The sequence below is a fragment of the Vulpes lagopus genome, chromosome 8 (assembly GCF_018345385.1).
Source record: "Vulpes lagopus strain Blue_001 chromosome 8, ASM1834538v1, whole genome shotgun sequence".
Lineage (NCBI taxonomy): Eukaryota > Metazoa > Chordata > Mammalia > Carnivora > Canidae > Vulpes > Vulpes lagopus.
This window is the reverse complement of record NC_054831.1, coordinates 104887785-104905440: the sequence shown is the minus strand read 5'-3', so window position 1 is coordinate 104905440 and position 17656 is coordinate 104887785. Positions and strand designations below refer to the sequence as shown.

The window sequence follows — 17656 nt, the reverse complement described above, 5'->3', positions numbered from 1 at the left end:
GCTCCCGCAGGTTTCGGCCGGGGGAGGCTCGCCCTGGCGCCGGCGGCCGCGGCCCTTGGGGGGCTGGAGCAGGAGGAGCCCTTCGACCTGTCCCAGAAGCGTGGGCCCGGGGTGCCCCAGCTGCAGCCCGCTGGGGAGGGCTCCCGGGCCAGCTGCCGCCCCCAGCAGGAGGAGGACGACCCCCACCGTGAGCCCTGGCGACACAGCCCGGGCCCGCAGCACCCCCAGCAGCCCCCCTGCGCAGCGGGCCAGGCCGAGGACGAGGCAGGCGCAGAGGCCAAGGCCCGGGGCCAGGACAGCGCGGGGCCGGAGGGCGGCCCCGAGAGGGAGAGGGACCGGGACCGAGCCCGCGGAGAGGAGCGCCTCCGCCCGCGGGCTCTGCTCGGTGCCCGGCGGGGTCCCCCCTTCCCCGATTACTTGTACTTCAAGCACAGAGATGAGAGTTTAAAGGAATTACTGGAGAGGAAGATGGAAAAACAAGCGGTGCTTTTAGGGATCTAAGTGCACGGTCTTCAAATCACATCTGGACAATGGGAGCGAGGCCGTGCCAGGAGCGCCTTCTGCGTGAGCTGTCACCTGCCGCAGCCAGGGCCTTGGGCCGCACCAGCGGGGACTGTCCCCTGCCACATAAATGCTTCCCTCGCAGGCCACGCCAGGGCCCCGATTTCCGGCACACACGCCGGCCTCCCCGGTGCTACCGCGTGCTCCTGCCGGACAGTATGTTGTATGTGCTCGCCGGGCCGAACTGGATGCTGACTCTGAGGTGCTTTTAGAAATTCTGTCTTCCTTTGACTAATACGCAATACATGGTAAATTTCTTTTTAGTTGCAAAAATATGGTGCTTGACACGTTACCTTATTAATGATGATTTAGTTGAATGGGTGGAACTCACAATATTTTTCCAGATAGGTGAAAACATTAGTAGTTGTGTGTATATATCTATACATAGATATATATATAAATCACTGTCATTAAATAATCTGACATACCAGAAAGGACAAGGAGAGTGAGGTATTGACGAGGATGCTCTCAATAGTTGCTGCAGATACAAGATAGAATTTCAAGAAAATGTGAATGCCTGTAAAGAGGTGAAAACCCAGCAGAACTCAGATGCCTGCCTGTCTGTCTTGATCTGCGACTGCTCCCTGCCTCAGGCGGGACGCGTGGAGCCTCTCCCCAGGTGGCCCCAGAGTGCTCAGCGTCTGCAGGCTCACCCTCCGTGGCCTGAACAGAGCTCCCTCCTGGAGGCCTTGCTCTGGGGCCTGCGGCCCACCAAGCAGCTGCACAACCAAGAGTTTGCAGGCCCTGGATTTCTCCCCAGGGCCGGAGCTGGGCGTGCGGGGAGGGATTCCTGCCATCCAAGTGTTGCTTATCTAAAATATTAGAATAACCATCAGCCACTTACTGATAAAGGGGGATTCAGGACTCGTTCTCAATGCTGCCTGCACATTAGAATCATCTAGGGGAACTTAAAAAAAAAAAAGTAACCAATGCTGAGGCCTCAGCCTTTGAGATTCTGATTTCATTTGGTCTGGAGTGGAGCGCCAACTCCTGTGCTTTTTTTTTTTTTTTTAAAAGGTTGCTCCAGATGATTCTCCTGTGCAGCCAGGATTGAGAAAGACTGAGCGGGCTAACATGGTGGCTCCCAAGACCCGTCCCAGGAACTCCGTAAATACATGTTTCTGGCTTCAGACTCATTAAAATATAGAGTAGGAGACTCTGAAGTCATACCGCTGACTCGGGGCTTCTTATCTGTCGTGTAAGAGCCTCATCAGGACACAAACACGCACGCATGTGTGCACTCACAGGCACACCTGCACACACACTGTATAAACACACGCTTTTTGTTCTAGAAGATGATGCCTGTGATGTTTATGGTCACTTAATACACTTAAAACACACCCAGCCAGCCCGCAGTGACTAATTATTTCCTCCGAGACTCTTGAATCATGATGCTAGTGAGTGGTGACGACTCTAACGGGCGGGCAGGGTTCCCCAGGCCAGGCGCCGGGTAGAGCCGCCTCCCCGGGGGTCGCCCACCTGTGACTAACCCTCTGGTACTGTGTCTGTGTTTATGTAAAAACTGCCTCTTGGGTGGTAGTTTCAACTCTTATTTGTAGAGCTAGGTACTGTTTGTGATTTGGCTTTCTCTCCTCCTAATGTTGCCAGGACATCTCTCTGGAGGGCCTGGCCCGTCGTCTCTGACGGCTGGATGCCGGCTTTTTCTCTTCCCCCGGAGTCGCATCTACTTCTAATCATCTGCCCACGGGCTTCGTGGATCCCTGACACGTTTCTCCTGCTACCTCGCCTAAAGCTCTTTTTTCTTTTCCAGCCTCACCACCACCGCAAAGTGCCAAAGCTGTTTGGGTTTCCTACTGCCACCCCTGTTCTGAGGTCAAGCTCCTGCAAAGGGGATGCTGACGGCAATAGAGTGGGTTGTTGTGGGTACAAGCACAACTCTGTGCCAGGAAACCATCCCAGGTCCTCCAAGGGGCAACTTGCCTTCCATTCCTTATGAATATAGCTCATTAGTGCCCCTGATAACATCACAAGGAGGCCGGCGGCATGCTCTGTGACCCTCCAGCTCTTGGGTTCTCTTACAAGGTCATTCTCTCAGTAGTCTAGAGCACTTGTAGACCTGCTGTCGGGGCTTCAGACTTCCAGCTCGTTCTGGGTATGCCTCGCTGGGCCAGGGAATCCAGCCAGGGAATCCAGAATGGCAACCTCTAGTGTCTTCCAACCAATGAATCATGTGGAAATGTTTGAGGATCAAGTTCATGTTGAGATGGAGAGAGTACGGTCTAGAAGGGTGGTTTCCAAGTTGTGGAGCAAGGAGCCAGAGGTCCCTCTTAGGCCCCTACAAAGCTGGGAGGGGAAAAGGAGAAACTCAGCTCTCATGCCCACTTCACTCCACGGGGCTCACATTTCATCTGTTTTTCATGTGAGCCTTCCAAGTAAAATTTCATTTTGAGGGAGGAAAAAAAAAAGGTCTAAGGAAAGTAATTTAAAAAGTGTTAGGAAGTGTATTATAAAGCCTGTTTTTAGTTCCTGACTTTGGGTATGAGAGACTCAATCAAGTCTAGCCTGATGGTAAATAGATACCGATTTTGTGAGAACTAAGGCTAAAAGCTTGGTTTTATGTGCTGATGAGTGACCAACGTCCTGGTGTGCCTGGAGCAACCCTGGTTTATACCTCTGCCCCAGGATAATTACTAAGAGTATCACGTCAACTCTCAAAAGAGTCCCAGTTTGGGTAATAAATTATATGGACACCCTCTGTAGGAGTGCTGAGCTAGGGGAAGGGTGGGCCAACTTGCTATTGAGCTAATTAACTAGAACGCAAACCTGAAGGACAGACTTATGGGGATCACCCCAAGAGAATTAAGGGGTAAAAGCACCCAAGGTTATCAGCAGTCTAAGGGTCAGGGCAGCGTGGCACCCACCTTCTTGTGGCACTCTGAGAGTAGGTCACTACCACGTGCTTCCCAGGCTTTTGACCACTGTCGCTCTGAAGCAGCCAACTCATCAGCCAAGTGGCATATTTTTCTTTTATCCTTTTTATTCAGGCCTATGATTACGCCCCTCTTTTTTGCCTTCTAATTCCTCTTTCATCCTCTCTTTTTAAAAAATTGAATCCCCGCTGGCCATGAGACTGAGGCTGACCTTTCGTAACCCCGCAGGGGTAACTGGTATATTTGTATATGAGTCGCTGCGTGAGGAAGCCCAATACGCATACTGTATTTATTAAGCCCTAAAGGAATTTAATAAAATATTAACATCGAATTTTGAATCATGATCTCTGTCTGCTTTGCTGGAACAAAATGTAACAGAGCTAACATTTAAAAACCTTCGCATATTTGGACAGCATTACACCAAATGTTGATTTTGTACAGAATTCTGGCTTGCTATTTAAATACTAAAACTCCAAGTGTGTAGTCACCCAAGTTGTGAATATTGCTTTCTGCTTCAGTGGAAAAAGCAGTTTACCTGAAAATAGCATGTAACCTATATTTTGTTAATTTAAGCAAATAAAGACATGTCGAAAATGCTGAGTTAATTATTTGCAAATATCTGAAATTTTGCAAGGAAGCGACCATTGCCAACGTCGAGCTCGTGCCCTCAGACCTTCTGCTAGAGTGGTTCCCCCGGGGCTTCGACCCCAGGGAGGTACAGATGTTGACTTCTCCCTGCCTCAGGGCTTCGGGAAGGATTCCTGAACCTCACACCATCCGCAGGCAGGTGACATCTTCCTCAGCCTCTTTTTCACTTTCCCATTTAGAAAAACTAGTTCTGGAAGGGTGTCATGAAGAAGTGGGAAGTTAGCAGCAAGACTGCCTTATTCCATGTCAACTTCTTTGTACGGTAAAGTTTAACCAAGAGGCCATATACTTATACTGGGAATGAGCACACATTCTGGTGTCAGGTTCCGGGGTTCAAAGCCCAACTCTCCTACTTGCCATTTTTGGAACCTGTGGCCAGTTTGTGGACCTCCCTGTGCCTCTGTTTCCTCACCTGTCAAATGGGATTAGGAACCTTCCTCACCAAGTTGTTTGCAGGTTAAATGAGTTAATATATGCAAGACACCTGCAAAGTGCCTGGTTGGTGGTGCATGCTGTTCAAGAACTCGCCGTTATTATTAGGAACAAAGCGGCCAGAAAACAGAACACTCAGCTCTCCCTTCCCAGCAGAGAGCTCACAAAGCCGGGTCGGCATGGGAAGTCATCATTTCTGAGAGGGCTTCCTTGTCAAACATCATACACTGTTCTATGCTGTACGCTGGACCAGGTGACACACACCTGATTTTCTCCACACCTCACACAGCCCAACCCTGAGAGGTAAATGTTATTTCCATTTTACTGCCAAAGAAATGGAGGTTCCTCAGAGTGAAATAATTTGCTCCAAACGACCTAGCTAGCAAGTTCCTTATTTGCCACCAAAGCATGTACTACGTTGGTTTCTTTGGAAGTAGACAATGAGACAAATCTGGGTGCAAGATGCTTAATAAGGATTAGCACCAGTGAAAAGAAAGGGGGGGAGAGAAGTTCGAGTAAAGAGAGGGGACAAACTGATGCAGGCCTGACCGAGCCTCACCCAGCATGGCAGGTGGCTCTGGGCAACGATTGCCCATCAGAGTTGTGCCACGTTGGGCAGAGATGCCCAGGCCTGTGCACACCCCTCTTGCTCAGTCACCAGGTATGGGCTGCCCTGGAAAGGGAATGACCTCAAGAAGGTGTGACTCTGTAAACAGGGACACACCCCGAGGGAGCCAATGGCTAGAGGCTGTCTACTGATTGACAGCTCCGTACACATCCTTCCTTGAAGAGACATGGCTTGACTCTCCCCAGTGTCTACTACAGCCCCCCCCCCTTGCATTCCTCCGGTCCACCTATTCATGTACACCCATGGAGCATCTCCCCCAAGATACCAGTGGGCCCATCTTTCTGAAAGAAAACTTAGAAGTGGAAGATGAGTGGGATAAACTTTAGCCCCCACGGCTGTAATTGGTCTAGGAGACGCAGCCAGTACTCCTCTTCTCCTTCCTCCATTACCTGTCTGGGTCCCTGTCTCCATCAGATACTACCTCTGCCGGTCTTAGTGGCTTTTCAGGTAGTGTGACCCACGTTCTCATCCCCAAGGGGTCTGAGTCTTGACCACCATGTTGCTCAGGATTACAAGTTTGGGTCCTCCCACCCTAAATTAGTAGCCCTTACCCCTAGTGTGATGGTATTTGGACATAAGGCCTTTGGGAGGTAATTAGGTTTAGATGAAATCATGAACATGGAGCTTCCTCCATGATGGGATTAGTGTCCTCACAGGAAGAAGAGAAAACCAGAGCTCTCTCTTTCTCTACCACCAGAGGACACGGCAAGAAGGCAAACCAGGAGGCAGGCCCTCACTGGATACAGAACCTGCCAACACCTTGATCTTGAAATTCCCAAGCTCCGAAACTGTGAGAAATAAATGTTTATTGCTTAAGCTACTCAGTCTGTGATGGTTCGTTATAGCAGCCCGCGTAGACTAAGACACATCCTCTTTTCAGAATGAGGTTGCTATACTTGTTCATTTATAGTCACAAGTGGGAAAGGAAATACCAAAAGAAACCCGAATGGGTTACCTGGGTTCCACGTGTACTCCTCTCTGACCCATTTTGTAACAGCAGCCTTTTCCCTCCTGATGACTGAGTGGATTCCCTCTGCCAAAATGGTGACCCCATCCCTTGTGCTGGTCCCTGGAGACAAGGAACAAAAGATGCCCAGATGGCAGCTGTAGCTTATGATTCAGTGGTACCCTTGCTATATCCCCAGGTGAAAGCGTATCCCTTTTTGAGGAGGAAAATTTCTAACACTGTAGGACTCAGAGTTACAGGAGTGAGCAGTAGAACGGTGTGTTACTGTGGGTGTTGACAAGTGGGGCCACTCCAGTCTCTATCCTGGCAAATGTGGGTCTGTTCCTATGACAAAAAGAAAAAAAAAAAAAACACTGGCTCTTCAAGATGAAAAGGATTCAACATGGTCAACTTCTCGCCAAGTGATTGATTGATCTTCCTGAGCAACGGTGCCATATTGGAAGCTCAGCATCAGCCTTGGCTGCTGGGGTGTTGGATATTCGGCAGTGACAGGAGTTAGATCGGCCTTGGTAGATGTACGTTATGCTGTTGGGCACATGGGTAGCCTCCATATGTATCACTATGGCTACTTCATTCATATGGTTTTGTTTGTTTGTTTTTTGTCTTAGCACCAGGGTGGCTATTGGTAAAGGACTGAAGTCAACTGGCAAGGTCATTGCCTGATTTTTTAACGACTCTCCATGGTGCCTGCTACATGGTGGATGTTGACATGTGATACAAAGATTTTCCATACTTGTGTTCACTCTCATATGTCCTTCCACCCTAAGCAGAGAATGATAGTGAATTGGCGTGGTCAGGAATTGTCTCTCTGAAAAAAGTGACATTTAATTTGAGAACTTAAAGATCTAAGGAGCCATCCATGAAGAAAACCAGGGGAAGAGCATGCCAGACAGAGCAGAAAGTATATGCCAAAGGCTGTGGGAGAGGGAACGTGGCCCAGGAGCGGGGACGGTGTGGCGGCACTCGGCGGGAGCAGGAGAGTGATGTACAGTGAAGCTGATACGGGAAACCACTGAGCAAGGTTTGGTGGGTGGTGGTGAAAGATGAGATTTACGTATTCTAACGCTCTTTCTGGCTATCGTGTGGAGGACAGTTTGGAAGAAAGCCAGGATGGTATTAGGAGGCCATTAAAAAGCAGTTTTAATAGTCCATGAATGGGACAGCCCCGGCGGCGCAGCAGTTTAGCACCGCCTGCAGCCCCGGGCGTGATCCTGGAGACCCTGGATCGAGTCCCCCGTTGGGCTCTCTGCATGGAGCCTGCTTCTCCCTCTGCCTGTGTCTCTGCCTCTCTCTCTCTGCATCTCTATGAATGGATAAATAAAATCTTTAAAAATATATATTTAAAAATAAAAAAAAAAGTCTGTGAATGATGACATTGGCCTTGATTAAGGAGGTAGCAAGGAAGGGTTAGAAGCGGGTGGTTCAAAATCTGTTTGGGGTCCAGTTGATTTGTTCTGCTGCGCGCTAATTGTCACAATAACAAAAGTGTATATTTTTCTAAGTACAAAACAAAATGCCGCTTAATACAAAGGCCATTCCCTCACATAATGACAGAAGGGATGAATTAGAATCTCAGAGCTATCATAAAACCCATGCTCCTTACTCAGTTGGCAAAAGAGCATGTTTACCAGGTAATGTATATAGAATTAAGCCCATCCGGTCTCTCTCAGTTTTGTTCTGAGTTACAGTTGCTGATGAAGTAAATAGTCAGGACCAGAGAAGAAAATGAAGCTTCTCAGACACAGATCCTGGGAAAGAACGGCAGAAGTAAGGACAACCGAGTACACAGTCAGGAAGCAGAAAGCTGAGGAAAGATGCTAGAAGTCCGACACCACAAAGGAGGCTCTGCAAAGAGTCCCTTTGGTCTCTGTAGGCCCTACATCTCCCTTTTTTTTAAAAAGGTAATTTTTTAAATTTAAATTCAATTTTCCAACATACAGCGTAACACCCAGGGCTCATCCCATCACGTGCCCTCCTCAGGGCCCGTCACCCAGTTAGGCCCTACATCTCTGATGCAGCCAGTAAAATAATGCACATTGGCAATAATGAACCTGCCTGTTTATTAGCCAGATGCACTCCAAATCCATTTTCATTTTAAGCTTCAAAGGGTGACAGTACAGTCATTTGGAAATTCTTGTCTGGTGCACGCCTTGTTTTATAACAATGCAGAATAAATGAGATGTTGTCACATTTTATGTCCTGAATTGAATTGGCCCGTGACACTTATTTCGCCTTATGGAGAAATAAGAAAACCAAAAACGTGTGGAAGGAATTTGCTCCTGTCCTTGAGGAACACACAGTTCCTCGCAAGGCCCGTGAGGCTGGCAGGATCATGGCTAATGGTTTTTCAAATCTCCAAAGCCTTAAAACCAAAAACTGTCTTCCCTGTGAAAACCCAGGTGTGAACACAGCCTGAGTCCCTACAGCACTGTGGCATTTCATATCTTTGCACAGCAGAGTGGAGCCAAAAGGAACTTCCAGTCCCCTTACAAACTTGCTGTGCGGGTGGAGGAAGACATGCTCATTTGATAGCTGGGGAGTGACCCTTGTAGGGTCCCTGGGGACCCAGTATCAGTGGCGCTCACAGCTTCCTCTTCCCTGGATGCAACAATATATTAAGAGAGAAAAAAAAAAAAAAGAGGAGGCTGGTTCTTTTCATGATTTTCCTTTTTAATTTTTGTTGAAAATGGAACTGTGTTCTCTTGATCCTTCAAACAAATGGAGGGGAAGTGGAAGCCCCAAAGTTTCTCTTAGGCTCCCCAGAGAGAGTGGCTATGTTTGTAGTATGATGTGGGAAAAGTCCTTGGGTATCTGCTGCATTGTCACGTCGTACCAGAGTGATTTGCAGTAGGAAGTGTGGGATGAATACAATTTTTATGTAAGAGAAAGTGATGGGGTCACCGTCTTTGAATCCAAGGATCTCAGTTCACCCTTCCTCCCTAAGACGTGCTGCTCCTGACCACAGCACACACACACACCCATCTTTATTAGATGATGAAAGAAACACGAGAACACTCTCTGAACTGGACCCAAGCATTGTCCAGCCAGAAATCTTTGTTATTCAGAAGGCACTTGGGCGACAGGAGGGAGCTTGGAAGGACATGCCGGGGAACACAGGAGTGCTGCGAAGGGCGCTCTTGAAGTCTCTGGCATCACACCTGAAGAATCATCTTAAACTGATGTTTGAAATATGCATTGGGAGCCTTCGCTGGGAAGATCCTAATAAACAAATGGCCTTTGGAAGGAAAATGAAGAGGTACGTTAAGAGGCATCTACAAGGATCGTAAAGATACTTCTCTCGTTTTTAGCAATTCATCATTTCAAGCATCCTGGCAAATAATTTTGTTTGTTCTTCCAGAAAGTAGTAATAATGAAACTGTTCTCCAACTTGAGTCAGAGAAGGGGACAGATGAGGTGAAGTCTATTAATCATTCTGGACTTGCAGAGATAATAGCTGTGTCATTCGCCATCGTTGAAGGACGGCTTCCCTTCCAACCAGTAGCCAGCCTAGCGAAGAAGACAGCTCCGCTTAGAGTGGCACGTGATCCAAATCGGTCTAATATTTAAAATCCTCAGCCGTGGTTTTGCGAAGACCGTGTGCGCAGAGCATGGAGTCAACTGCCTCTTCTCCTTAAAAACCAGCCGAACATAAAAGAGTCGTGAAATCTCTAGCAATGGCCAAGTCTTTAAAGAAAGAAAAAGACAAAAATCAAAGCAAGGTTATGCAGAGACTTCGGAAGAGATAATGACGATGGCAGCCTCTCGGGGGACACTCGGTAAACATCACAGCGAATAATGATGCATCTTAGGAAGTAGCACCACCGGCAGGGTCTAATCCCCTCAGAAGTCACTCTAAACCCCTATCTGAGCCACAGATGATTTTTCGGATTTCAAAGGGCTTGTCCTTCCAAAAGCTCTGCAGGCCTCCAGGCTGGTAATCCCCTTCCCTTCCTGTGGGGACGCTTTACTTTTGATCTCAGGTTTATCTAATCAAATCCTTTGACTTATTCAGACTGTTAACTCTGAGTAGAGGGCTTGCCCATCATAATGTCACCTCCAAGTTTGCGACAGACCTGAGATTGATGTGACCACGACCTCCGCTTCTCCTTGGGATACTGCAAGAGCGGTGTAGGGTTGATGCATGGGTTTACAAGGCACATCCTGCAGAGGGACATGCACAAGGTGCTGCTGTCCAGGAACGTGCATCTTCCCATTATGGTCGGTAATACTCTACGGAGAAGGAGGAGCTTCCAGGATGGTCAAGTGAGGATCCCAGTGAAACGTCAACTCCAGGGAGACATCTATCAAACTATGGAAAGCTCGCAAAGACAATCAAACAAAATCTCTGGAGGTTGACCGAACCTTTTCGGTCAACAATTTAAGAAATATTTATCCAACAAAACCTACAGAAAGTCGGTAGAAGTGAAAGGCGCGGCTGCACCCAGCCCACCCACCCAGATCCGCGTCGTGCAAGGCGTGCAAGGCTAGCTCAGTGAGCTCCAGGGCCAAATGGCAAGTCCCGTTTCCCCAGCTCCGTGCAGGCCTCCGGGTGGGTGGCCAGGCAGGGGTACCACCCCCTTTCCCTACCTCCGTGTGTCGGGGATTTGGAAGCCAAGGGGCAGCTCCCGTGTCCTCCAGCCATTCAAGGCCAGCAGAGCGCCTCCCGTGTCCCCTGCCTCTGGGCTCTGGGGGAGGCGGTAGCGGCTGGGGTGATGTTTGTCCAACACTGGGAACGTAATTAATGTATTCACACGTTGTACGGTGTATTCTTGTTGATTGTGATAAAATATACATAACATAAAAATGACCATTTTAACCATTTTGAGGTGTGCAATGCAGTGGCATTAAGTACATTTATACCATCCTAGAACTATCACCACTGCGCATTTCCAGAACTGTTTCACCCCAGACCCTCTGTACCCACTAAGCACTAACGCCCCATCTCCTCCTGCCCCTGTAGCCCCTGGTAACCTGTATTTCACTTTCTGGCCCTATGAATGGGACTACTCTTGATACCTTCATCCGTTCAGCTGTAAGCACTGAGATCTGCCTTTAGGTTTATCAGCTCCTCGTGTTTTTCTCACGAATGTAAACAACAAATAAAGGATGAACCGCAGCTCTTTCCTTGTAAATAACAAGTGGTGTAAGTGGAATTACACGGTTTCCCCTTGTGCCTGGCTTAGTTACCAGCGATAACCTTCTCGAGGTCCAGCCGTGTTGAGTGTAGTAGGCATCAAAACTTCCTTCCTTTCTGAGACTGAATAATATTCCATTGAATGTACAGACCACACTTCCATTTATCCGCTCTCTTGTCTTATGGTGAACAGTTGTGTTGTGTCTGCCTTTTGGCTGCTGTGAACAATGCTGCCGGGAACGTGAGTGTAGGAAGGTCTCTGAGTCCTGACTTTTAATTCTTTGGGGTATGTGCCTAAAACTGGAATTGCTGGGTCCTATGGTAACTCTGTGTCTAAGTTTTTGAGGAACCACCACGCTGCTTTCCACAGGAGCTGCGCCATTTCACATTCCTACCAGCAAGGCACGAAGGTTCCAATTTCTCCACATCCTCTCCAACCCTTGCAATCTTCCATCTTTTGGGTAACAGCCATTCTAATGGGTATGAAGTGGCATCTCATTGTGATCGTAATTTTTAGATCAACACATTTAAATCCCTTCATCTCTTCGGCTGTTAATGCTGAGATCCATATTTAGTTTTATAAGCTCCTTGTGTTTTGCTCATGAATATAAACAGAAAATAAAGGATGAACTGGAGCTTCTTCCTTGTAAAGAGAAACTGAATAGCCCAGTGATTTATGTGGCTTTTATTCCTGTTGTCTTGCCATTGTTTTGTACCTTCTGTTCTTCGAAGGGCAAGGATTCTGCTTGGATTTTAAAAAGAAGTCTTTATTCCAGTTGTTTTATCTCTAACCAGTCTGTTTTATTTTTTGGGCCTCCGACCCTATTTTCCCTTGACCCTGAATTGTCAAGTAACCTAACAGCTAGAGCAAGCTGGCTGTACCCTTGGGTCACCCTTATAAAACCTGTACCAAAAAAAAAAAAGATCGAGGGCAGTCTTTCCTGGGACGTGTCTGTAAACAGCAGGGAGAGATGCATCTTCTGTTTGGGGTGGGGGTGGGGGTGGCGGTGGGAGGGTAGACACACACCTGCACGTGGCACTAGTAGTACAACTCACCTTCGGTCACAATGCAAGCCTCCGGGAACTGTCTCCCTCTCTGAGGTCGCAAATTTTAAAACTGTACAAGCTCCCCCCACCCCACCAAAAAAACAAACCCCTCAAAACAAAAAACCTCTATGAGACATTTGTTTGCGTGGAGAGAAAGAACCAACATGGCTAATTTTGTACTAAGATGAGTTGTTTCATGATGAAAACCTCCACTTAACCCCTAAAACTATGGAACAGAATTCATTCACCAAAACCTTGGCACTTACTTTTTTTTTTTTTTAAAGATTTTATTTATTTATCCATGAGAGACCTAGAGAGAGAGGCAGAGACCCAGGCAGAGGGAGAAGCAGGCTCCATGCAGGGAGCCCAATGCGGGACTGGATTCCAGGACCCCGGGGATCACACTCTGAGCCAAAGGCAGACGCTCAACCGCTGAGCCCCCCAGGGATCCCGACACTTTTTAAGTTAAAGATATGCCTGCAGGACTTGCCCATTATTTTCCCATTGGTGCTGCAAGCAGGGGCATCTACCAACAACTCTGCTCACGGAGGGAGTAGGTATCGGGCGCCTGCTGTGTGACAGGCGCTGTGCTGGGAGGCTCTGCGGACGCCAGAGCGGGCGTTACAGACACAGTCACTGTTCTAGGTAAGCTCGTGAGGCCGTTGTAAGTAGAGGCCCTTGGTGTGAGCTCCTTAGTGACAACAATACATCACCTCTACAGAGAATGTCCAAGTTCTAAGCAGAATAATTACTCCCCAGTTGAGAGCATGATTCCCCGGGTCTACTTCTGTCGTGAACCAGGACCCTGACCTCTAACAGGCACTGCTTACCTGCCGTCAGTGGTGTTGGTAGGGGCTGCTGCCTCCCTGCTCCCCAAGTTTTCAATATTTTCCCTGGCACTAGAAATTTCTTTTCTGGGGCTTTAGAGGGTAACAGTGGAGAAAGACTTGACTGCCAACTAGTCTGAGTCCCACGCAGCACGGTTCCTGCCCCCCCCCCGGAATTTGTTTCTGTTTGAGCAGCGAAGTGCGGGACCTTCCTCTTGGCCTCCATAGGACGCACGGTATAGGAAGGGATTTGAAGAGTTGAGTCTTCCTACTGAGCTACAACGTTCTCGAAGCCCTCCCAGTTAGGTCTGATCCTCCGCAACTGCGCAATGTCCGCAAGCTTGCGCCGTTGCTGAAGATTCAGGCTGATCTCCCGGAGACATGCATCCTCTGGCCCTCGGCTCCTGGCAGGCTTGCGGGGAGTCACACCGGGGCACGTGTTCCTCGGGGCGGCCCTGGGCTTGTCTTGCTGCCCGACCCCATCCAGGCTTGTATTCCTGGGAGAACCACATTCCCCCCCAAAGTATTCCAGGGTGCCGTGGGCTTGCGACACAGCAGCGCGGGGCGGTTCCGGTGCAGACTCCGTGGGAATCCCAGCCCTGCGGCCTGCTAGCTGCGTGACCTTGGGCACGACCCTTCTGAGTCGGTGTCCTGCCTGCCAGAGAGATGCTGTGGGTGGTGGAGATGAGCGCGAGCTCCGGGCTCAGGCAATCGGGGCTCCCATCCCGGCTCCCCCTTTCACTGGCAACGTAACCTGGAGGAATCTATCCTCCCTCCCTAAGCTTTGGTTTTCTCATCTGCAAAACTGACAATCATATAGCATCTGCCTCAGAGAATTGTGAGATTTAAACGGGATAATGCAAATAAATGCCTGCAATAAAATAGGTCCTCAACCCGTGTTACGTCCTCACTACAGTGACCATGTGGAAATGTGCCCGGACAAGGGCCTGACACACAGGCCCCTTCCAGACCCTGTCAGCTTCTGTCCCCCATCCTCCTGGACGGACGTGAACACAGTGTGGGATCGTTGGTAGCATGTCAGCTCTGATGGCCTAAGGTCAGGGCGATGTCCCTCACACCTGTCCTCCTTTCCCTGCCTGGGCCTCGCAGGCCTATCCCCTGGCTTCCCCGACAACACTTCCCTCTTCCCAGTGACAGAAACACACGCCTCTGCAGAGTAATCCAATCGGCTACAGGGAGATGGATTCTTGGCCAGAGCTCGCCAGCATTTGCATTCTCTCCATGAGGCTGCATCAGAGGGAGTCTGGAGGGAAAGTACCTCCCCAACTGTGACAGACAATCAAGCAGAATGACGGAGCCAGGTGCACTCACTGATACTCCCAGCGCTGGCACCAAATTACAGCACATTAATGCCAACTTCTGAGAAAGTCTCAGATTTATGTTGCTTCCAGTACATTTAGTGAGGATGACTTTTAACTTTTAAAGGAAGAACAATTTAGCTAGCAGACAGCACTGGCTTTTAAGGTTTTTATTACACGGAGCAAAGGACACCTAAAATTTACCCCAGGCCTGTGGTGTGTGGCATAGACAGCAGTGTTTTTCAAACTATAGGTTGCAACCCATTAATGGTTCAGGAAGTCAATTGGGTTAAGACCAGCATTTCTACAAAAAGGACTAGACTACAATAGAAAATATCTATTCTAGGGCAGCCCGGGTGGCTCAGTGGTTTAGCGCTGCCTTCAGCCAAGGGTGTGATCCTGGGGACCCGGGATCGAGTCCCACGTCGGGCTCCCTGCATGGAGCCTGCTTCTCCCTCTGCCTGTGTCTCTGCCTCTCTCTCTCTCTCTATGTCTATCATAAATAAATAAAAATAAATCTTTAAAAAAATGTGTTGGGGGAAGGGGAGAGGAAGAAAAGGACAGAAGAAGGAAGGGCAGTAGTGGGAGAGAGGGAAAGCCTACTGAAGAATGTCTTCCCATCTTCGGTGACCTCAGGGCAGTTCCTCCCTCTTGGTAACTGGAGCCCTATCAGTGAGGAAGAAAAACTAGCTGATTGGATTCAGCTCCTCTGGGTTTCAGCTAATGGGGTAGACTCGATTTTCAGTTCCTGAGAGTAACGAGCACGTCTTTAACTTCTTTTGACTTTCTTACAGTGTCCTATCACAACAGAGGGTTGAGAACATTGGTTTAACCTAAAAAGTCGGTGCCAGGCACGGTGGCGGACTTGTTGAGACAGTTCTCTGCTCACGTCTTGATAGAACTCACCCGTAACGTTTCCAGGAATTTTCTCTGAGTTCACATAACCTGCCCTTTATGTGATGAGGGCGGTGGGATCTCCAGGCGGTTTCCAGCACTTAGGTGGGAACAAGGGAGGTAGACGACACATGTAGGGCCAGGCGGCTCCTGGGGATAGGTGCTGTACAGTGAGCGAGAAGCCTGAGGACCCCCAATTCCAACTCCAGGGGTGAGTTCTGTGCTTCCACTTGTGCATTTCCACAAAGATGTGTACACGTGTACCTTCCAGCAGGCTGTGAAATACCAACACTAGCTGAATGTCCAGCAAGAGGAGATTGTCTCAGTAAGACCGGACCCCTACGTCCACATGGTAAGGTACCACGTAGCTGTGGAAACCTTGAAGGAAGCTACGTATGATCTCCAATGGGCAGAAAGAATAAGAACCCTCTAGTTTAAGAAAAGAACACATGTGACTGTAAAGGGTCATACGAGCTTTGGAAACCTCTCTTAGGGTCAGCGGAGGCCATCACAGCTCAGCTGCTCCCTCTGCCCCAACCTGGCTGCGTCCCTTCCATTCCACAAGTGATTACGTTGGTTGTTTACTGTAATGAATTAGCCCCCAGAGCTTGGCGGCTTAAAACAACAACAAACAGGGCCGGACGCCTGGGTGGCTCAGCGGTGGAGCATCTGCCTTCGGCCCAGGGCATGATCCCACCAGTCTGGGGATCGAGTCCCATGTTGGGTTCCCTGCATGGAGCCTGCTTCTCCCTCTGCCTGGGTCTTTGCCTCTCTCTGTGTCTCTCATGAATAAATAAATAAAAAGGCTTAAAACAACAAACATTATTATCCTTTAGGTCAAGGAGCAGCTGATTGGGGTCGTCTGGCTAATGGTCCTTGATGAGTTTGGTCCACATGTCAGCTGCGGTCAACATGCCAGGCAGAGTCTGGTGCAGGGTGTGTCCGGTTGAGAAGCCCGGCTGTGCCTACCATGTGTGAGGCAGGGAGAAGAGTGTAAGGGCGAGGGGCTGTCGCTAAGCCCTATCAGAATAAGCGCCTCTCTTCTCCCAGAGACCTCCTGGAAATTCTATTGCCCAGATCAATGCCCTATTTGCATAGATGAAAATGGGAATATAGCCTGAAAATCTGAACTGTATTCCGCTGCAACATTATAAGTCAAATTATTGGAGTCAGGCAGTACCTTTGTGTGTCCTGCACTCACCACCATCACAGCCTCCTACAAACATCTTTCCTCAGTTCTCTACATCTTTCACAATAGTCACCAGTGGAGTAAACTAATTTAATTGTGAAAGGAAGTAATGCCAAGAAGTTGTTTGAAGACTCTGGCCTTTGTGTGGCCATCAGCCCCCATCTCCATTAACCTTAGTGCTACCCCAAAATAGATGCGCAATCTGACTGAATCTAGCTTCAGGTAAAGCCTCGTAGCCCCTTCTACCAACATTGTCTTCATTCCTAAGACCATCCTACAAAGACATGCAGGAGTGGCTGCTGGGTTTGGTACATTGTAAGACAAACTATCCCTTTGACTTTTCATCTTCTACTCACTGAGTGGAACATTCTAGAAGGGAGTCTCTAGATCTTTACTTGGCTGTTAGTTTAAAAGAATAAAGGATGTTTCTTTAAAACCAGTGGCTCTTATTCAGTGTGTCCAGTGCCTTCAACCCAGGCTGCCCTACCCACATCCTAGAGACTCAGTCGATGCTCCGTTCTCCCAGCCCTATTCAGGGCAAAATGGTCTTTCCTTCTTCCCGCCTTTTCTCCTCTTCTGTTGTTCTTGAATCCTTGGACCATGACCTTGGCTTCCCGTGTTTGACACTTATCATTCTCTTAGAACAGGTGTTATTTTGCCCTCAGCTTCCCTCGCGTGTAAGTACCACAGAAAACTACTTTGCTTATTAGTAAGTGCCAGAGCCGGGGCGCTATCCGTGGCTGCTTGCTTGGCCACTGTCAGATCTCATAAATTCATTAAAGACAGTTGAAAGGAAAGGAAACTGAATCATAGGCAAGTTTCAAATTTCCAGATTACTATGTCTCAGAAATTAAAAGGGCATCCCAATGACAGGTTCCAATGTAAAGTTCTCTCTCTCTCTCTCTCTTTTTTTTTTTTTAGAGAGAGAGAGAAAGAGTGTGCACACAAGTGAGGGGGACTGAAGGGCATGGAGAGAGAGAATCTTAAGCAGGCCTCACACTCAGCAAGGAGCCCAACATGGGGCACAATCTCAAGACCCTGAGATCATGACCTGAGCCAGATGCTTAATTGACTGAGCCACCCGGGGGCCCCCAGTGTAAACTTCTAATGGGGCTCAAT

General features: G+C 48.7%; 1 protein-coding gene across 2 annotated transcripts in view; it reads left to right on the top strand.

Annotated features, from left to right (window-relative positions):
• Positions 1 to 4045, top strand: part of ZNF366 (zinc finger protein 366) — a 69820-nt gene extending 65775 nt beyond the window's left edge. For both annotated transcript variants that reach the window (XM_041766437.1, XM_041766438.1), the window contains exon 5: positions 11 to 4045. In XM_041766437.1, the coding sequence (XP_041622371.1) occupies positions 11 to 501 (491 nt within the window). In that variant the 3' untranslated portion in view covers positions 502 to 4045. The remainder of the gene's footprint in view (positions 1 to 10) is intronic.
• Positions 4046 to 17656: the final 13611 nt, after the last annotated feature.